Below are 19,273 nucleotides of genomic sequence, written 5' to 3'. Positions count from 1 at the left end.
ATACCACCACGTGGGACGCTCTGCGAGAGATCTACCTTCTGCGCAATACATGTCACCGCCAGCGCCGCGTCAATCGGCGCGCGCATGAGCGGATGGTGGAGATCTATGTCGTGCTTCAGACGTCCGGATTGTATTTTACCGACTCCTCCATGCGGCGGCGAACTGTTGTGGCCGAGAAGTTCTCGGCAGCTGTGATCAAGTTTCTGCAGTACCTGAAAAACCACCAAGACATGAACCCGGTCGTCCGGTTCTTCAGGTTCGTGCCCAAAGAGGAACAGCGCCTCATGATCGTGGAGGAAATCGATCAGATCTTCCGGATGCTGAATAACGCTACAACCGTGACGACAGACGCCACAGTTGCTGCGTCCAGGGAATCCATGAGGGGCTTGAGAACATGCGCGGCGACATTAGACTTACTCACGACCAAATCCTGGATGATGCAGAGGAGACTGAACCAGGAGACAATCAGGATGCACTGACTCGAGACGCAACAGACACGACCGATGAGGTGGTTGGAAAAATTCCAGGTACTGTCGACAATGTGGTGGAAGAGGAGAAGACAAAGGAAAACGAATCAAGCTACCGACAGTCTGCACCGATGCTCGAAGAGGCGATTGAAAATCCAAGTTGTCTCCAGCTGAACGATACGGTCGAGGAAACTCCAGAGGATGAATTTAGCAAACAGCACTCGGCAGCATCTTTGCCAGCCACTACCGGTGAGATGAATGAGGAGACCGACTTGCCGTCGATGCACTCATCCGTCCCACTACTGATTCATTTGCTGGATGCTGGCGATAGAACAGCACAGCAAAAGGAAAAGACCCTGCTGGATCTCATGTCCATGTGCGCCACCCACTCGGTCCGTGTGCAGGTGTACAAGGCCAATGCAATTCCTGTACTCATGAACTTGGTACGCAGCGGCGAGACATTTCACACTCAGCTGTATTCCTTGCACTGCCTGAGTTGGTTCACATTTTCATTTTTAATGCCTTGTGAGTCCGATTTCGTGGAGCTTTACAATCGTGTTCGCGAGCCTACGTACGTGGAAATGCTCTCTCTTCTGCATGGCCTTCAGTCCAGCGATGACGAAGAGAAAGAGCATGCAGCGTTGCGGTGCTCGTGCATGACAACGCGTGGGGCTGGACACTCACTGTGCCAAGTTGGAGTGCTGCCGCTACTTATCGGTCTACTGAGAAATGGTGCCACCAACCAAGCACTGTGGGCAACAGAGACGCTGCGGGTTCTAACCAGCGATGACGAAGACAACTGCGCCGCAATTGTTCGTGGAGGGGTCATTCCTCCACTAGTTGGACTTTTGCGAATTGGAACCGATATGCACATACAAGAAGCAGCCTGCATACTGGGAAACCTGGCTGCGTGCTCCGAAGCAAGCCGGGTTGAAATCGCTCGTGAAGGCGCGATTCCTCCCCTCGTGGCGTTTATGAAGTCCATTACAGATGAGAAGAACCAGTGGGCGGTGTATGCATTGGGGTGGCTCTCGCTGAGCAGCGAGGAAACCCGCGTAATGATCGCTGAGGAAGGTGCTATCCCTCCTTTAGTTGAGCTTCTCCGGGTAGGAAAGCGTGCTCAGAAGCAGTGGGCCGCATTCACGCTCGGGAATCTCGCTCACACCGACGCGAACCGAGAGGAGATTACGCTACAGGGTGCCGTCACACCGCTGGTTGAACTACTTCGGTCAGGAACCCGCATGGAGAAGCAGCGAGCAGCGTTTGGGCTGGTGAACTTAGTGCATGGACATGACGAGGCGGCGCACTTTGACGAGTTTATTATGGCCCTCATCGACCTTGTAGAAGTGGGATCTGACACCCAGAAGGAGGACGCAGCGTACACACTAGGGAATCTAGCCTGTAGTAACGACGACAGACGTGCGAGGATCGCGAGTAATGGAGGAATTGCACCGCTGGTGAAGCTCCTCGCGACTGGGAATGGCGAGCAGAAGCAATTGGCGGCGTACGCCCTGAGATGGATTGCTCATGATAACGATTGGAATCGCGCAGCAATTGTCAATATCTGTTCCACCGAGATCAACACCCCAATTGATGATGAAGCCACGCAACTGCACGATGCTGCACCTCGGGGACAAAAGGAGGTGGCTAAGTTGTTGTCGGATCTCAAAGCTGGCGTTAACATCGCAAATGGTATCGGTTGGACGCCACTTATCATAGCCTCCCAGCGTGGCCACGTTGACATCACGACGCTACTTCTAGAAAAAGGGGTTGATGTGAACATGAAAACCAGTGGCGGCCGGACAGCTCTAGCACTTGCTGCGGATGAAGGTCACCTAGAAGTCGTTCGATTACTTTTGAGCCACGGTGCAGATGTTAACGCATCTGACGCAGAAAATCAAACGGCGTTGATGATGGCTGCGAACAGGGGCAACGGCGAGATTGTACGCCTACTTCTAGATAATGGGGCAGCCATTGACGTGACTGACAGCTCCGGTCGGTTGAACTGCCCGTGCAACATCCGACGGATTCTCCAAAACTACCAAGCTGATCATTCAACGACAAGAGGCGACGGAACCAACACTACGAGAAGAAAACCAGATTGGTTCATTCCAAGTCAAGAAGTCCGAAAAGACCAACAACCATTTTCTGCCGGTTCCTTCGGTAAAGTCTACAAAGGCTGGTGGCTCAGCACTCGAGTCGTAGTCAAGACTGTGATCGTCGCTGACGAGAAAGAGAGGCGCACTTTCCATCGAGAAGTGCGTATCTGGCAGAAAGCTCGACACCCGAACATCGTTCCCTTCTTCGGTGCCTGCGATGAAGGTTCAACATACTTCTTCGTGTGCGAGGAGGCCAAGAACGGCAAGCTGCTCGACTACCTGTACCACGCAAGGGAAGAAGGTCGGTCGCTGGTGTGGCGAAAATTGCTGGACGCCGCACTCGGATTGCACTTCCTGCACGAGAGACGCATCGTGCACAGCGACCTCAAGTGCAACCAGATCCTCGTGAGCAAGGACGGCGTGGCCATGCTGACGGATTTCGGTCTGAGCTTCTTGACGACGGAGCAGAGCGGAGACGAAGAGACCGTGGGAGCCATCCGTTGGAAGGCACCCGAGGTGATCCGCAAGGACAAACCTGTGGCGCCAAACGCGCAGTCGGACGTGTACTCGTTCGGCATGTGCGTAGTGGAAGCTGTGACGAGTGACGTGCCGTGGGGTCAGAACATGCTGGATGCGGTGGTGAAGTTTCACGTGACTCGGCAGATGTTCATGCCCCGGCCGAAGGCGTTTGTAAACGATGCGCAGTGGGAGTTGGTGCTGGGTTTGTGCGCGTTCGATCCGTCGGAGAGAATGAAGTTGTCGGATGCGATCGAGATGATCCGAGGTTTCGCAGAGGAAGAGGAGCGGCTTCAGGCGATGAAGGAGGAAGTGGGTGATGATTTGAGTGACTTTGGTATTGGCGACGATGTTCCCCACCCTTAGGTTTCTTGTGCTCCGAAGCTGCGTAAAGCATACCGTTTAACCATGGTGCTGTTCGAGTGAAGATGGATCTAGGCCACTGATCATCTCATGAGACGATGAAGTGAAACAGAAGTCTGATCATCCAGATGTAAGCTCTCATCAATGTACTGTAGAATACATGTAGTGGAATAGCTTAAAATCACCCCATTGAGCGTCTAGTGCAACGGCTCGGTATGGCACTTTAGCTGGTTTCAAAAGAGAACATGAATGAATGGAAGCGAGTGGAGCGATCTCACGAGCAGCAGTGATTTAAGCAGTCTAATACATCCGCTTTTACTTTTGTATGCAGGTCTCCATTTTTAAGGATCTCGCTTTCAGTTTCCACAGTCGACATACATGCCAGAGCCGACGACGACTGGTCATCACTGTCTGTCTTTGATTTTTCTAGTCCTTCGTCACCTTCACCATTAATGTGGGTCACGCCATTGGATATCGGTTCGCCGAAGAACTCCGATAGTATGCCTCCATCGCTGAACATTCAACTGCGCCAATGTTGATATCCCTACTGAATGTGCTGCTCTAATGCTCCCTTGAATTCGGCTCCCTGGTGATCTCACCGATCTTATCAGGTCTCTGTGGGGGCACGTGCGGCGTTTGTTCTAGAGACGCAGAAAGCAATTATTCAAAACCATCTTGTTCATGCCCGCTCATCTTCCGAGCAAACGGGTTGATATCTGTGTCAACGATTTCAGCATTAATGCTTCGCGATCGGAATGCAAAACACTAGTCATCTACTGACAGAATTTGCATAGAGGTTTTCTCTTTTTGCAGCCAGGAGGGGAGCGTTAATGAGCTCATCAACGCTCTTCATTTCACCGTTCGTAGTGATGCGACGAATACTTGCTCCCTCGTCGGTTGTAGATTATGAGAGCTTGTGAAAACTTGCTGGTCGAGCGCTCAAGAAGAAAGTGGTATAATAGTCAGCAACATTAATTTTTCTTGCTACTTCAACCTTGTGAAGCAACATCCGATAAACACAACACCATAGCTATTGTATGCACCGTCGTGAATAGCTCATTTACTTCCTCAAGTGCAATGTTTTAGACATTAAGCTGCTGCAATTAAGCTCCCACCTCCGTGTCTTGTACGAATCGAACGACCAATCGACTTTATCTTCGTCAATGCTATCACACTCCCCAGTGTCATTTTCGACAATTTTGCAGGGTCCTTCACACCGATTCCAATGTCACTCAAATCATCACCCACTTCCTCCTTCATCGCCTGAAGCCACTCCTCTTCCTCTGCGAAACCTCGGATCATCTCGATCGCATCCGACAACTTCATTCTCTCCGACGGATCGAACGCGCACAAACCCAGCACCAACTCCCACTGCGCATCGTTTACAAACGCCTTCGGACGAGGCATGAACTTCTGCCGAGTCACGTGAAACTTCACCCCCGGATCCGGCACGCGCTGACCCCACGGCACGTCACTCGTCACAGCTTCCACCACGCACATGCCGAACGAGTACACGTCCGACTGCGCGTTTGGCGCCACAGGTTTGTCCTTGCGGATCACCTCGGGTGCCTTCCAACGGATGGCTCCCACGGTCTCTTCGTCTCCGCTCTGCTCCGTCGTCAAGAAGCTCAGACCGAAATCCGTCAGCATGGCCACGCCGTCCTTGCTCACGAGGATCTGGTTGCACTTGAGGTCGCTGTGCACGATGCGTCTCTCGTGCAGGAAGTGCAATCCGAGTGCGGCGTCCAGCAATTTTCGCCACACCAGCGACCGACCTTCTTCCCTTGCGTGGTACAGGTAGTCGAGCAGCTTGCCGTTCTTGGCCTCCTCGCACACGAAGAAGTATGTTGAACCTTCATCGCAGGCACCGAAGAAGGGAACGATGTTCGGGTGTCGAGCTTTCTGCCAGATACGCACTTCTCGATGGAAAGTGCGCCTCTCTTTCTCGTCAGCGACGATCACAGTCTTGACTACGACTCGAGTGCTGAGCCACCAGCCTCTGTAGACTTTACCGAAGGAACCGGCAGAAAATGGTTGTTGGTCTTTTCGGACTTCTCGACTTGGAATAAACCAGTCTGGTTTCTCTTGTTTGCTGATGGTAGCGCTTAATGTGATATCGCTATTGGCTTTGCTTGGCTGGGTAGCTGGGTGTCGTTGCAGGATGCGCTTTACATTGTTTCTGCAGTTTAAGCCTGCGATTTCGGTAGCGGTATGGCCAAAACTATCCTTAAGGTTAACATCAGCATCGCTATCCAGGAGAAGGTGGACAATTTCATCATGATTTCGGTACGCAGCCTTCACCAATGGAGTCTGGCCCACTGCATCCGCAATATTTATTGCGGCACCATTGTCCAAGAGAGTACGAGCGATTTCGAGGTTTCCTTCTTCCGCCGCAAGAAACAGCGCTGTGCGGCCGTCACTCGTTTTTGAGTCTACTGCAGCACCCTTCTCAAGTAAACAAACAGCAATCTCCACGCGCCCTCGTTGAGCCGCTGCAACTAAAGGTGTCCACCCAGCACCATTTTGTGCGTTGATTTCCGCGCCCTGGTCTAGCAGGAAGCGTGTTGCCTCGAGTTGGCCTTGGTAAACGGATTCATGAAGTGCAGTATCTCCGTCGCTATCCCTAAAATTGATGTTCGAACCTCGGAATACCAAAAGTTTGGCTGTCTCGATGCGGCCGAACCCCACAGCAACTTGAAGAGCTGAACATTTGTTGTTCCTGGCATGTTGACATCTGCACCATGGTCCAGCAGCAACAGTGTGTACGCTGCATTTTCCTTTCTCGCAGCACTGTGGAGTGCGGCGTCATGGTATTCGTCCTTAGCGTTAACATCGGCGCCGACATTTAAAAGTTGTTTCATAGTATTCATGCGCTCGTGCTTCGCTGCCAGCGTCAATGGCGTTTGCCCATACGAGTCCGACAAGTCAACATTGGATCCGTGATTAATGAGAGTCTGAGCTTCCTCGCTATGGCCGAAAATTATTGCGATCGCGAGAGGTGTCGACCCATCTTTGACTCTAGCGTCGACGTCGACTCCTGTCTTTAGAAGAGCGTTCACAACGGCAGTGTGACCGCTCTCCGTAGCACACGCTACAGCAGCGTAGCCTTCGTTGTCAACTTTGCTGGTATCAGCTCCCTTCTCAAGCAGAAGTCTCACGACATCGATATGGCCGAACAACGACCCACGTATCAAAGATGTACACCCTTCGATTGTAGCGTGGTTGACGTCTGCGCCGTTCTCCAACAACAGCTTGGCGACCTCGGTGTGACCCCAATCTGCCGTACAGTTGAGAGCTGTATACCCTTCTGAATCAACCTTATCGATGCGAGCTCCATTTTCCAACAAAAGGCGCACGACATCGACATGCCCAGATTCGGCAGCAGCAAGTAGGGGCGTCATCCCTCCTTCCGGAAGTCTGTCGGGGTTCGCTCCGTTCTCCAGCAGGAGCTTCACTACTCTAAGTCTGCCTTCCTTGGCAGCAGCAACTAGAGGTGAGCAGGTGGGCGGATCGATTCTAGCTCCTTTTTCTAGCAGAAGTTTGACTGTATCAATATGCCCGCATTAGTGAGAGCCGTGCACTTTTCCTTATCGGTCTTTTCAATATCAGCTCCTTGCTCCAGCAAGAACCGCACGACTTCAGCCTGTCCTTCCGATGCAGCATAAAGAAGAGGTGTGTCGCCTTCGTCTGAGGCTCCTTCAATATCAGCTCCATTCTCCAGTAAAAGTTTCACAACATTGAGGTGGCCATCTCCCGCAGCTAGTGTGAGGGGCGTGAAGCCTTCGTCATCAGGTAAATCAATGGCAGCTCCCTTATCCATCAGGAACTTCACGGCATCAGCACGTCCCGACCTGGCAGCAAAAAGGAGGGCAGTAGATCCGTACTGGTTCTTGTGATCGATGTCGGCTTCCTTCTCCAACAGCAGCTGCAGCATATCGATGTGACCATTCTGGGCCGCGATCAACAGCGCCGTATTGCCATTCTCGCCAGTCTCTTCGATATCTGCTCCATTCTCTAGCAGGAAGCGAGCAACATCGACGTTCCCGTGTAGTGCAGCAAATATGAGAGGACTGTCGCCTTCATTTGTTGTCACGTCCGTGGCAGCACCACGCTCCATTAAAAACTTCAAAATCTCGAGGTGACCGTATTCGGCAGCGATGAAGAGCGCAGTGCACCCAAACGTGTTGGCTCGCTCGAGATCCGTCTCCTTAGCTGCTAGAAGCTTCACGACCTCCATGTGACCATCCATAACTGCACGCATCAAAGGCGTGTTGCCGTACTTGCTCGCCTTGTGCTCGTCCTCTCCGGTTTCCAGCAAGAACCTCACAATTTCTGTATAGCCCCCAGCAGCAGCACAGGCGAGTGGAGTGGCTCCTTCTTCGTCGGCCTTGTTAAAGTCAGCTCCACTTTCTAGAAGCAGTCTCACCATCGCGACATTGCCGGTCTCCACAGCCTGGATTAGCGGCGTCACCCCATACGAATCTGGTCTGCGCCGTTGTCAATCAGGAGTCGAACGCCGTCGAGGAGGTCGTCGTCGACCATGAAATGGAGCGGAGACCAACCCTGTTCATCGGTTGCGTTCACATCGACGTCCTTCTGCAGCAAAATCGCCTTCATTGCCTCGAGCTCCCATCTCTAGCGACTCCAAGAAGGGACTCGTCATCGCGTGCATTTTCACTGTTCGAGCTCATGCTTGTCGTCCCGACGGCGTCTTCAGAAATGAGCAAGAATCTGCCCTCAGTACACTGGGTACCTCCCGCTTGCGTGTCTTTCGCGGCCTTCAAATAATCGCTGCTACGCTGAGAATTGGCCATGCAGCAGTCTTTATCGTCTAGTGAAGGTTTGGTGATGCAAATGCATGCTGTATTTGTTGTACCGGTAGTTGAAGTGGGCATACTGTGTGGACAATTGTTGATATATACGTTGACGTCCTTCAGCAGTGAACGTAGCCTGGCAGAGTGCTACGAGCTCTGAACATGCACCTGCCGACGTGGTAGGCGTCGACGTGCGTGGCCATCTGAGCGATGGCGCAGGGGCGACACAGCACTACCGCAATCGTGTCTTGGAGGATGTTGCCCGGGATGGAGAACAACTTGCGCATTTTGACGCGGAGGCAGGCGATGCTGACGGTGGTGAGCACTTCCGCCAGCGCACAGAGCAGCAGCAGAAGAGGGTTGCCTGCCGATGCGGCCACCAGCCCCAACAAATACAGCGCCACATGGGCGATGAGAATGAAAGAGTAGCGAGCGATGCCAAGGCGAACAGTGATCTGCGCCACGGAGATGACGGGGCAGCAGTACGCCATCAAGCCTGGTACAATATAAGAGAGGTCGTAGAGTTAGGGAGGGCTGAGGAGAAGGTGACGATTCTACGTTGATAAGGTACCATTGGGGATGAAGTCGTCACAGCAGTGGAAGAAGCCGTTGCTCCATTCCCCAACCGTGATGCCGTTGTGGTCGACTCCTTCGCCGAGTTCGAGCTTGTTCGGGTAGACGAACGAGGTTGCTGGCGTGGTGGGTGATTGGTACGTCATGGTTCCTGCCTGGACTTGGACTGGTGACAGAGTAAATTTGGTTGTGTGAGCGAGGAAGCTTTTCCGTCGAGGTGGCGTCGATTCTTCGCGGTGGGAAGTAAGTTATCGGCTAGGAGGGGGCCTTCGAACTAAGAGCCACCGAGGAAGAGGACAACCATGTTGGACCTGTATCTACCAGTTCTCTGCAGGAAAAGGCTCGAACATGGATGTGAGCCGTACATCTGTATGCTCGCCTTTAGAAATCTGTGCGAGTCTCCGACTCAAATGTAGAAGTGTGCGATAGAACGAGCATGGACACCTTCTGTATTTCCCGGCTCCTGTTCAACTGTTCAAGTCTTAGGGCTGGATGTTCACTGATGCACGTAGCCTCCGAGCGTGGAGCGAGGGCCGAAAGAGCAGGTCCCGGGTTCGTAGGAGCCCACATGGGCAACCATCTGAGTGATAGTGCAGGGCCCACACACGAATGCAAGTAGAACGTCTTCGGCGATGTTGCCTGGGATGGAGAACAACTCGCGGATGTTGACTCGGAGGATGAGGATCCCGATAGGGATGGCCACCCACATCACCGACGCCAAACCAGCGGCGAAGCCAATGTAAATGATCAACGGGAACTCCAACGAGGCTGAGAGATGGCCCAGCAGGTAGAGACCCACGTAAACGCCAATGACCAGTGAGTACGGAGCGAGTCCGAGGCGTTTGCTGATCTGCGCCATCGACACCACGGGACACAAGATCGCCATGAACCCTGCGAAGAACAAACAGTGGTTCGATAACCATGATGAATCGAAAGTAAGGTCATGCATTTGAATTCGCACCGTTTGGGACGCAGTCATCAAAGCAGTCGAAGAACTCATTCTTCCAGGCGCCCAACACAATGCCGTTATGGTCGGTGTTTCGTCCGTGCTCCAGCAAAGTCTCGTGGAGGTAGAAGTCGGTATCAACCTCGAGTTTTGAATCCATCATGCTTCAGACTCGTGTCGGCGTCGGGGAGGATTCAATTGTGGTCGAGGCGAATGCCCAGGTCCACCGAAGCTTGGAGTGGCTTCAATTGCTGCCTCTAGACTCCTTCCATTGTAAAAGCGGATGCGAACAGAGCAGGATACTGTGAATCTCGACGTTTTCTATTCGTTCACGCGCACGACACTACCGTCGCTGTGGTCCATGAAGAGTAAACGTTCAAGTTCTTCTCAACTACACCATACCTCTCTGTCGCTCTCGCTGCCTACCCGAATGTGTACCCCGGTAGAGTCGACCGAGGCAAAATGGCAAAGGTGTTGACCTCGAAAGACTCGGCGTGCGCAGCCATCTGCGAGATGGCGCAGCAGCAGCAGAAGGTGGAGGCGAAGATGTCCTCCGTCAGCGACCCCGGGATGGAGAACAGGTAGCGCATGCGGAAGCGGATGCGAATGGTGAAGAGCGCCACCAGCGCGCCCATGATCACGGCGAGCGTGCTCACCACGTCGAACTTGGTGACCGCGGCGCCAAAGACCAGCGCGTAGACCGACAGGTACGAGAAGAGTACCGTGAAGAAGTTGGCGATGCCCAGCCGCGCACAGATCTGCGCCATGGACACGCCCGGGCAGAAGAACGACGTGATGGCTGGAAGAAACAACAGAAGCACACCGTTAGCTGAGCTCAACAATGCTCCTGTCACCCTGACGAGAAGCTGCGCGTGCTCACCGTTGGGGACGCACATCGTGTAGCAGCTGCTGAAGAGTCCGGTCTTCCACTTGCCCACGACGAGGCCATTGTGGTCGACGCCTTCGGTGGCGGGCGTCGGTGCCATGGGCACGCTCGCGTCGTCGGCCTTGCTGGGCATATTCGTCGTCGCCTACCAAGCTCCTGTACTTTAACCGAATGCGCGGCCCTGCATCGCCAGCAGCGGCACCGCTGTATCTTGGTTTGCGACTCTTCATGCGGATCCGCGCCCGGTCGAGCATAGCGACGCTTCCAAGGCGGCGGCCGGTGCAGCACGGCGCTTCCTGAGCGTCCAGACGAGTGGAGACAATGGAGATCGGCTGTAGAATGCAGGATGCAAGCAAGCCTGACAGCAGCGACCGACAGTCGATGGTGATGAGCTGCGGTCAAGAGTGCAGCCTTCCAGGCTCTTCGACGCCCGAGCCTTCCAGACTCCTCGACGTCCAAGCCCAGACACTGACGACACTGGAGCCCTGAACACGACGACGGCAGCGGCGCCACGCGTGTTTGAACTCGGCGGCGAGCTCGCCTGGTTTCTTGCTGCTGCAAGTTGAACAAGCGCGTTGTTCACTGGTCGTCAATCCCCGTCGATCGGCAAAAGATAGACGGAGCGCTGCGAGTGAACTGCAACCAGGTCAAGTTCAAGGCGGTAAACCGTAGACAAGGCGAAGGCGGCCATGACTGTCACAGGCGGCGAATCTCGGCCTTGAAGCTGCGGCTTCACACGTCGCTGCACCTGCTCGCTCCGGTTGTCTGCCCAATGGCCGACTGCCGTGCGGCCACCGCGCGCGAAATATTGGACCAGCAGGGCTTCCCGGTGCCGCGGACAGCATGTCAGCTGGACGACCGACGAAGGGCAACTACAAGCGCTTGAAGCTGCTTGACGGGGCAAATCCCCCGCGCCCGTCGCATGTGGATCTTGAGCGCTTGAAGCTGGTTTAACGCCTCTACAACATCTGCAATCTGGCTGGGGCTGGCGCAACTTGGCGCGGCTGGGTCCAATCCCTCCTGCGCACGTTGAGTTTGTGTCTGCTGCTGTCCCGGAGCTTGTCCGCTTGAACCTCTGCGCGCCAGCCAAACCGAGCTCCGTTGCCTCCGCCGCCCCCACCACAACCTTTGACGACCACCTCTTGCAGTTCGGAGCAATTCACTGCGCTCTCTCATCCTGGCGCAAGCTGCTGCAATCAAGTTGGCCCGGTTGCAGTTGCAAGAGCTCGCTAGATCGCCGCCACCTTGCGATCTGTTGCAAGTCAAGCCAAGTAAGTGCACCGGATGCACCGGATGCACCGGAATTGTCCTCAACGCCCCGACGGCAGGAAGCCAAGTCTCCTGTTGCACGGCAACGGTCCAGCAGAGATGGCTACAGTGCAGTACCGTACCTCGCAGAGTACAGTATCCGCTCTGAGACCGCATCAGGGCCGCCGGCGATGAGCATGGACGGCTGCGCCTTCGAGGGGCGTTTGTCCAATCGCGGCCACCTTGAGCAGCGCAAAGAGGGGAGGGGGCTCGCCAAAGCCTGTCCACTCACTGCGCCTGTGCATCAGGCAAGCGCGCTTGATGCGGTCTGGGGACCATTTCCTGGCCGTGCTGGGTGTCGTGTGGACATCCCGCTCGTAGCAACATAACTCGCCGCTTAACAGGGGCATACTGAGACCAAGTGAACCGCGCCATCTGGTCCCACATCGCCCCGTTTTGCGCAAGCACGAGGATGGGCTCCCCAGTGAGAAATCAACCGACGTGCAAGGCCAACACCGGCAGATACACTCCCAGGCCCTCCCCACTTCCCACAGCCCACCTCAGCCACCTCCCTCCCACCGCCACACTCACTATACTAACACAGTCATCTCCAAACCCGGCATCCTACCATGCTGGGTGTACATGTAACCGCACACCACCATCCCACGTGTACTGCTTTAACAACACAACACAAAGAAAAGGCAAGATCGCCGCATGTTCATTGGTCCGTTCCTTCACCATGGCCCTTCTTTCCTCCCGCACTTCCGCATCTTCTGGTGGTGTCCGCCATACAAACGCGCATACAAACCGCCACGCGCTGCTTGGGCTCAAGCGCCGACGGCCGCCCAGCCTCGTCATTCCGCAATCTGCGCCGCGCCCCGCACCCGCAGCCCACAGAGAGAGAGAGAGAGAGACTCGGCCCATGTTCCGCCTCCACCGCCGCCTCTCGCCCGCCTCCTCCAGCCGCCTGACGGCGCTCACACGCGGCTTCCGCGTCCTCCCGGGCGAGGGCGCCGACAAGCGCGCGCTGTTCCAGCGCCAGGGCCTGTACCGCCAGCTCGAGGAGAAGGACAGCTGCGGCGTGGGCATGATCGCCAGCCTCAAGAAGCAGCCGTCGCGCGCCACGGTCGTGCAGGCCAACGAGATGCTCGTGCGCATGTCGCACCGCGGCGGCTGCGGCTGCGACCCCGCGTCGGGCGACGGCGCCGGCATGCTCGTGGCGCTGCCGCACGACTTCATCGCGCGCGTGGCGCGCGACGGCGAGTTCGGCGCCGCCGCCAAGGCGCTGACGCTGGAGAGGGAGAAGTACGCCGTGGGCAACGTGTTCTTCAACAAGAGCGCGCCCGACGACATCCCGCGCGCCAAGAAGACGCTGGACGACATGGCCGACGCCATGGGTCTCAAGGTCGTGGGCTGGAGAGCCATGCCCACCACGTCCAACACACTGGGCGCCACGTCGCTCGCGTCCGAGCCCCACGTCGAGCAGGTCATGGTGCTCAATGAGAACCCGACGCTCTCGGGCGACGACTTCGAGAAGGAGCTCCTGCGCCTGCGCAACGTCGTGACGGCGCAGAACGAGAAGAAGTTCTCGGACTTCTACGTCAACTCGCTGAGCAACCGCACCATCACGTACAAGGGCCAGCTCACGCCCGAGCAGCTCTTCGAGTACTACGACGACCTGTCCGCGAAGGACTTCACGTCGTACGTGGCGCTCGTGCACTCGCGCTTCTCTACCAACACCTTCCCGTCCTGGGACCGCGCGCAGCCCAACCGCATCATGTGCCACAACGGCGAGATCAACACGCTGCGCGGCAACAAGAACTGGATGTACGCGCGCGGAGGCACCCTCCACAGCTCGTACTTCGGCAACCGCACGTCGGACCTGCTGCCCGTGTGCTCGGACTCCAAGTCGGACTCGGGCAACTTCGACGCCGTGCTCGAGATCCTCACCAAGGCCAGCTCGTGCAACCGCTCCCTGCCCGAGGGCATGATGATGATGATCCCCGAGGCCTGGCAGAACGACCCGCTCATCGCCCCGCACAAAAAGGACATGTACAAGTACCAGTCGCTGCTCATGGAGCCCTGGGATGGTCCGGCCATGATGGCGTTCACCGACGGAAAGTACATCGGCGCCACGCTGGACCGCAACGGCCTGCGCCCGAGCCGCTACTACGTCACCAAGGACGACCACGTCCTTCTTTCGAGTGAGATCGGTGTACTGGAGCACCTGCCGGAGAAGGACATCAAGTACAAGCGTCGCCTGGAGCCCGGCAAGATGTTCCTGGTGGACTTCGAGCGCGGCATGATCGTGTCAGACGAGGAGGTCAAGAAGTCCGTCAGCGAGAGCCGCCCGTTCAAAAAGTGGCTTGACGAGAACCTGGTGTCGCTCTCGGAGCTTACTGCCACGAAGAAGGAGGCCCCTGCTCAGCTTCGCCGCCGCCCGAACTACGCGGAGCTCAACCGCCGTCTGAATATGTTTGGTTTCACTACCGAGACGATGGACCTGCTTATGATGCCCATGGGCATTAACGGCAAGGAGCCTCTGGGCAGCATGGGCAACGACGCGCCGCTGGCGGTGCTGTCGGAGCAGCCCAAGCTGCCGTTCGAGTACTTCAAGCAGTTGTTCGCGCAGGTGACGAACCCTCCGATTGACCCCATTCGTGAGGAGCTGGTTATGAGTCTGATGTGCCCTGTGGGTCCGGCTGCGAATGTGCTGGATGCGAGTGCGGAGCACGCCAAGCGTCTGATGGTGGAGCACCCGGTGATGTCGAACGCTGAGATGGATGCGCTGAAGAGCACCAACAATGCTGACTGGACGCCGAAGGTCCTGGATGCTACGTTCGCTGCCGGCAGCGGTGCTCGTGGTCTGGTTGAGGCGCTTTACCGTCTGTGTGAGCAGGCTACGGATGCGCTTGTGAACGAAAAGGCTCCTATTATCGTGCTGTCCGACAAGCTTGCCGGCGTGAACCGTTACCCCGTTCCGTCGCTGCTTGCCGTCGGTGCCGTCCACCAACACCTCCTGCGAACGCAGCAGCGTACGAGCGTGGCCCTTTTCGCCGAGTGTGGTGACGCCAAGGAGGTGCACGACTTCTGCACCCTGCTGGGTTTCGGCGCTGATGCCATTAACCCCCACATGGCGGAGATGGCTCTGAACAAGATGAACGACGAAGGCCTTTTGTACGCGCACTCCAAGAAGGAGATGGCGAACTCCGAAGTGTTCGACAAGTACCGTGCGGCTGTGGGCAAGGGTATTCTCAAGGTCATGTCGAAGATGGGCATCTCTACGCTTCAGTCGTACAAGGGAGCTCAGGTGTTCGAGGCTGTGGGTCTGGGTGAAGATATCATCAGCATGTGCTTCGAGGGCACGAACTCGCGTATCCAGGGTACGGACTTTGAGGCGCTGTACACCGATATTTCGCGCTTCCACGAGGCCGGTTACCCGCTGCATTCGGACATGCTACCCTTGATCCGTAACCCGGGCAGCTACCACTTCCGCAACAACTCGGAGGTGCACTACAACTCGCCCAAGAACATTGTGGCTCTGCAGCGTGCTGCTCGCGAGAACTCGCGTGAGGCCTATGCGCAGTACGTCGAAGAGACGAACGAGCTGTGCAAGCGCGTGAACCTCCGTGGCCTTCTGGACTTCAAGTTTGTGGACGAGGACAAGATGCCGAAGCTTGAGGAGATGGAGACCGTCGCTGATATTGTGAAGCGCTTCAACACGGGTGCTATGAGTCTGGGCAGTATCTCCCAGGAGACCCACGAAGCGCTCGCTATTGCGATGAACACTCTTGGCGGACGCAGCAACACAGGTGAAGGTGGTGAGGATGTCAAGCGTTTCACGACGCCTGGTGGCCCGCCCAATCTTCGCCGCTCGGCCATCAAGCAGGTGGCTTCGGGCCGTTTCGGTGTGACCATGAACTACCTGACGAACGCCGACCAGCTGCAGATCAAGATGGCCCAGGGAGCGAAGCCTGGCGAGGGTGGTGAGCTGCCCGGCCACAAGGTCAGTGAGTACATTGGTTCGATGCGTCACACGACGCCTGGCGTGGGACTGATCTCGCCGCCGCCTCACCACGACATTTACTCTATTGAGGATCTTGCCCAGCTAATTCACGATCTCAAGCACTCGAACCCTTCGGCGGAAGTGTCAGTGAAACTGGTGTCTGAAGTTGGTGTCGGTGTTGTGGCTGCTGGTGTTGCCAAGGCAAAGTCGGACCACATTACCGTGTCGGGCCACGACGGTGGCACTGGTGCTTCTTCGTGGACGGGTGTCAAGAACGGCGGTCTGCCGTGGGAGCTGGGTCTTGCCGAGACGCAGCAGACGCTTGTGCTGAACGACCTGCGTTCGCGCGTGAAGCTGCAGACGGATGGTCAGCTCAAGACTGGTCGCGATGTGATGGTTGCTGCTCTGCTTGGTGCTGAGGAGTTCGGTTTCGCCACGGGCCCGCTGATCGCTCTTGGCTGCATCATGATGCGCAAGTGCCACCTGAACACGTGCCCTGTCGGTGTTGCCACGCAGGACCCGGAGCTCCGCAAGAAGTTCCAGGGCCAGCCCGAGCACGTGGTGAACTTCATGTTCATGTTGGCCGAGGAGGTGCAGGACTACATGCGCCGTCTGGGTTTCCGCAAGCTGGACGACTTGATTGGTCGCGCTGACCTGCTCAAGGTGAACCAGGACGCGCTGCACTACAAGAGCCGCAAGCTGGATCTGTCTCCGCTTTTGATCAACGCCAGCACCCTGAACGAAGGTGCTGGTGTGAAGAAGGAGATGGAGCAGGAGCACGAGGTTGAGAAGTGCATCGACATGCGCCTGATCGCGAAGGCGAAGGATGCCCTCGAGAGCAAGACCCCGGTTGTGATTGAGGACGTAGCGACTAACCTGGACCGTACGCTCGGCGCCACGCTGTCGCACGAGATCTGCAAGCGCTACGGCGAAGAGGGTCTTCCCAACGGCACGATCCACTTGAAACTAACGGGCCACGGTGGCCAGAGTTTGGCGTTCGGTCTGGCGAAGGGTGTTCGTCTTGACCTGGAGGGCGACTCGAACGACTACGTTGGCAAGGCTCTGTCTGGCGGTGAGGTGTCGGTGTACCCAAGCCCGGATTTCTCGGAGCGCGCCAACCCGGAGAACGTGATTGTCGGTAACGCTGTGCTGTACGGTGCCACGAGCGGCGAGGCTTACTTCTCGGGCAAGGCCGGCGAGCGCTTCTGCGTTCGCAACTCTGGCGTGAAGGCCGTAGTGGAGGGCGTGGGTGACCACGGCTGCGAGTACATGACGGGCGGCCGCGTGGTCGTCCTGGGCTCTACCGGACGCAACTTCGCAGCCGGTATGTCTGGCGGCATCGCCTACATCTTCGATGAGGACAGCAGCTTCCAGAAGAAGTGCAACATGGGCATGGTGGGTGTGGGCCCGCTGGCCGAGACGGCGTCGGACGCCGAGATCCAGGAAGTCAAGGTCCTGATCACCAAGCACCTCGAGCGCACTCAGTCGCCCAAGGCTCAGAAGATTCTGGACAACTGGGACGCTGCTGTGACCAAGTTCATGCGCGTCATGCCGTCCGACTACGAGCGGGTGCTGCTCCAGCGCGCGGCAGTCGTGAAGGAGACCAAGCAGTCGGCTTCTGCCTCCGCTTAAACAAGCCACACTTAAGATATGTATGATGATATGGGCGACCCAGGACAAAGGCCGATAGTAAAGAGCATGAAATCTATAACCAAGGTAATCGGAGATCAGCTATGAGGTTACAACTTAAGTGCAGCATCGGTTTGCCTTCACCACGACTCCAACGTTACCTGTTGTGATCACTGTTTTCCAGACGCTGTCTCGAATGCATCTGGACCACTAGCAGATAGAACTCCAGCACGGAAGAGTACTCTAGAGTGGCATTTTCGCAGTCGTTTGCCGCGTTTGGACAGGCAAACGTGTCACTGCCAGATCAGCCCCGAGTTATACGCCGAAGTCACCACGTTGAGCGTCGTTACTTTAGGCATCCTGTGATTGATGAGCATACTGCACCGCCAGCACAGTTTGATCCGCAATAGGTTTAGCGACTATAAGAAGAAACGGGCTCTACGTAACTAAGGTTGAACTTAATTAAGTATTAGCGAAAGCCGTATTGCAGATCTCAGCGCAGCCAAGCAGGAATGTGGCTGACTGCCTATCACGACTCGATTGACTCAATCGGAAATTCCGATTCAGAATGCGATCCTTATAACCCGGTATACATCGCGACATACACTTAAGTTGTGAATCTGAGCCAGTCCCAGTAGGCGTCAGTAGTGTGCGCGCCGCTTCGGTGTTGATTTTACGAAGCGCCATGTGTAGTTTGCCCTTGGTCTTTTCAATCGGGCTCACGAAGAAATGAACGCTTCCACTTGACACGAAATACCGATCGACAGCATAGCTCATACCCGATTTCTTGGCCAAATCCTCCAAGTCGCCTTGTCTCCAGTACGGCAACAGGCAGACCACCTGTTCAAAACTGCCATCGCCGCAACTCGAGTCGACATGTTCTGATGTTGCTAGTAGCGTGTAAAACGTACCAATGCGTCGACGCGCAAGTTCCTTCTGCTTCAATCCGTCAAGACAAAACCAACAGCTGTCGCGATCAAACCCGCCATCGGATTCCAACTTGTAGATGGCCCGGTAGATGTCGATTTCTTCGTCAAGCCACTCGTAGTATCTGCCTTGGTCAAACAAACGCGTAACTATTCGTCCCGCTCCACCTGTAAGATAACGGTGCCATACAACCGGAACATTTTTTGACCGCCAAGTAAAAACATATCAAGGCCAATATACAGCTCTTGTGTAACGGGGTTACACGCACAAGTGGCTACAAGCCATTTGTGATTTTAACAGATAAGATATCTGTTAAAAGTTTTAGATACTTCCTCACTTTGGTGTAAGTCACACCAATGGATACATTGAAGTGGGCCACCACAGTGAGTGGTCCACACATACCCAAAGATCCTATTGGTAGAAAGCAGCATCTTTCTACCAATCAGAGACATGCATATTAGCGGGGCTCTGACAGCCAGCCGCTGTCAACCCTTTCATAGATGAAAAACAGTTTTAGCAGATTTTAGAGGAAGATCAATTTACAAACAATACAGTTCTTATTTGACCTAACCTAAGTCACTTGGAGTCTTATCTGATTTAAATTATATTTGTGTATTCAAATATAATTAACTCAAGTAATTACTAGGTACTTACGCTTCCTCATACACGTAGCGCAACGTGTAAGCTAAAGTAGTGAGTCAAGTTAGACCCACTACACCTGGTAGCACTTTGTAGTCCGCCCAACGACCGACTGCTTGACGTTCGTACGAGGAGTACGAACGCGGATCTGAGAACCACA

At 55.5% G+C, this 19,273-nt stretch overlaps 5 protein-coding genes across 6 annotated transcripts; 2 read left to right on the top strand and 3 right to left on the bottom strand.

Annotated features, from left to right (window-relative positions):
* Window positions 1–92: 92 nt before the first annotated feature.
* Window positions 93–3,448, top strand: IUM83_01219 (TKL protein kinase; the record flags this gene model as incomplete). The annotated part of the gene is made up of 3 exons (XM_067925059.1): window positions 93–256; window positions 349–910; window positions 998–3,448. The coding sequence occupies 3 exons, from the start codon at window positions 93–95 to the stop codon at window positions 3,446–3,448; spliced, it is 3,177 nt and encodes a 1,058-aa protein (XP_067797532.1).
* Window positions 3,449–4,434: 986 nt separating this feature from the next.
* IUM83_01218 (TKL protein kinase) lies at window positions 4,435–8,978 on the bottom strand (the record flags this gene model as incomplete). The annotated part of the gene is made up of 5 exons (XM_067925058.1): window positions 4,435–4,439; window positions 4,663–5,429; window positions 7,027–7,932; window positions 8,428–8,755; window positions 8,831–8,978. The coding sequence occupies 5 exons, from the start codon at window positions 8,976–8,978 to the stop codon at window positions 4,435–4,437; spliced, it is 2,154 nt and encodes a 717-aa protein (XP_067797531.1).
* A 350-nt stretch (window positions 8,979–9,328) lies between these two features.
* IUM83_01217 (putative transmembrane protein) lies at window positions 9,329–9,941 on the bottom strand (the record flags this gene model as incomplete). The annotated part of the gene is made up of 2 exons (XM_067925057.1): window positions 9,329–9,723; window positions 9,794–9,941. The coding sequence occupies 2 exons, from the start codon at window positions 9,939–9,941 to the stop codon at window positions 9,329–9,331; spliced, it is 543 nt and encodes a 180-aa protein (XP_067797525.1).
* Window positions 9,942–10,035: 94 nt separating this feature from the next.
* On the bottom strand, window positions 10,036–10,797 carry IUM83_01216 (putative transmembrane protein; the record flags this gene model as incomplete). The annotated part of the gene is made up of 4 exons (XM_067925056.1): window positions 10,036–10,043; window positions 10,181–10,196; window positions 10,258–10,577; window positions 10,659–10,797. 4 exons carry the CDS (start codon window positions 10,795–10,797, stop codon window positions 10,036–10,038), a joined length of 483 nt encoding a protein of 160 aa, XP_067797524.1.
* Window positions 10,798–12,651: 1,854 nt separating this feature from the next.
* Window positions 12,652–17,550, top strand: IUM83_01215 (putative ferredoxin-dependent glutamate synthase; the record flags this gene model as incomplete). Of its 2 annotated transcripts, none has more annotated exons than XM_067925055.1 (2): window positions 12,652–12,765; window positions 12,955–17,550. In XM_067925055.1, 2 exons carry the CDS (start codon window positions 12,652–12,654, stop codon window positions 17,548–17,550), a joined length of 4,710 nt encoding a protein of 1,569 aa, XP_067797522.1. The 2 variants fall into 2 exon arrangements, with proteins under 2 accessions (XP_067797522.1, XP_067797523.1); XM_067925054.1 differs by lacking the exon at window positions 12,652–12,765 and having other exon boundaries at window positions 12,835–14,673; window positions 14,812–17,550.
* Window positions 17,551–19,273: the final 1,723 nt, after the last annotated feature.

The sequence above is a fragment of the Phytophthora cinnamomi genome (assembly GCF_018691715.1).
Source record: "Phytophthora cinnamomi strain GKB4 chromosome Unknown Contig14, whole genome shotgun sequence".
NCBI classification, from domain to species: Eukaryota; Oomycota; class Peronosporomycetes; order Peronosporales; family Peronosporaceae; genus Phytophthora; species Phytophthora cinnamomi.
The sequence above is the reverse complement of the archived record's forward strand: the minus strand, read 5'-3'. Positions and strand labels throughout refer to the sequence as shown.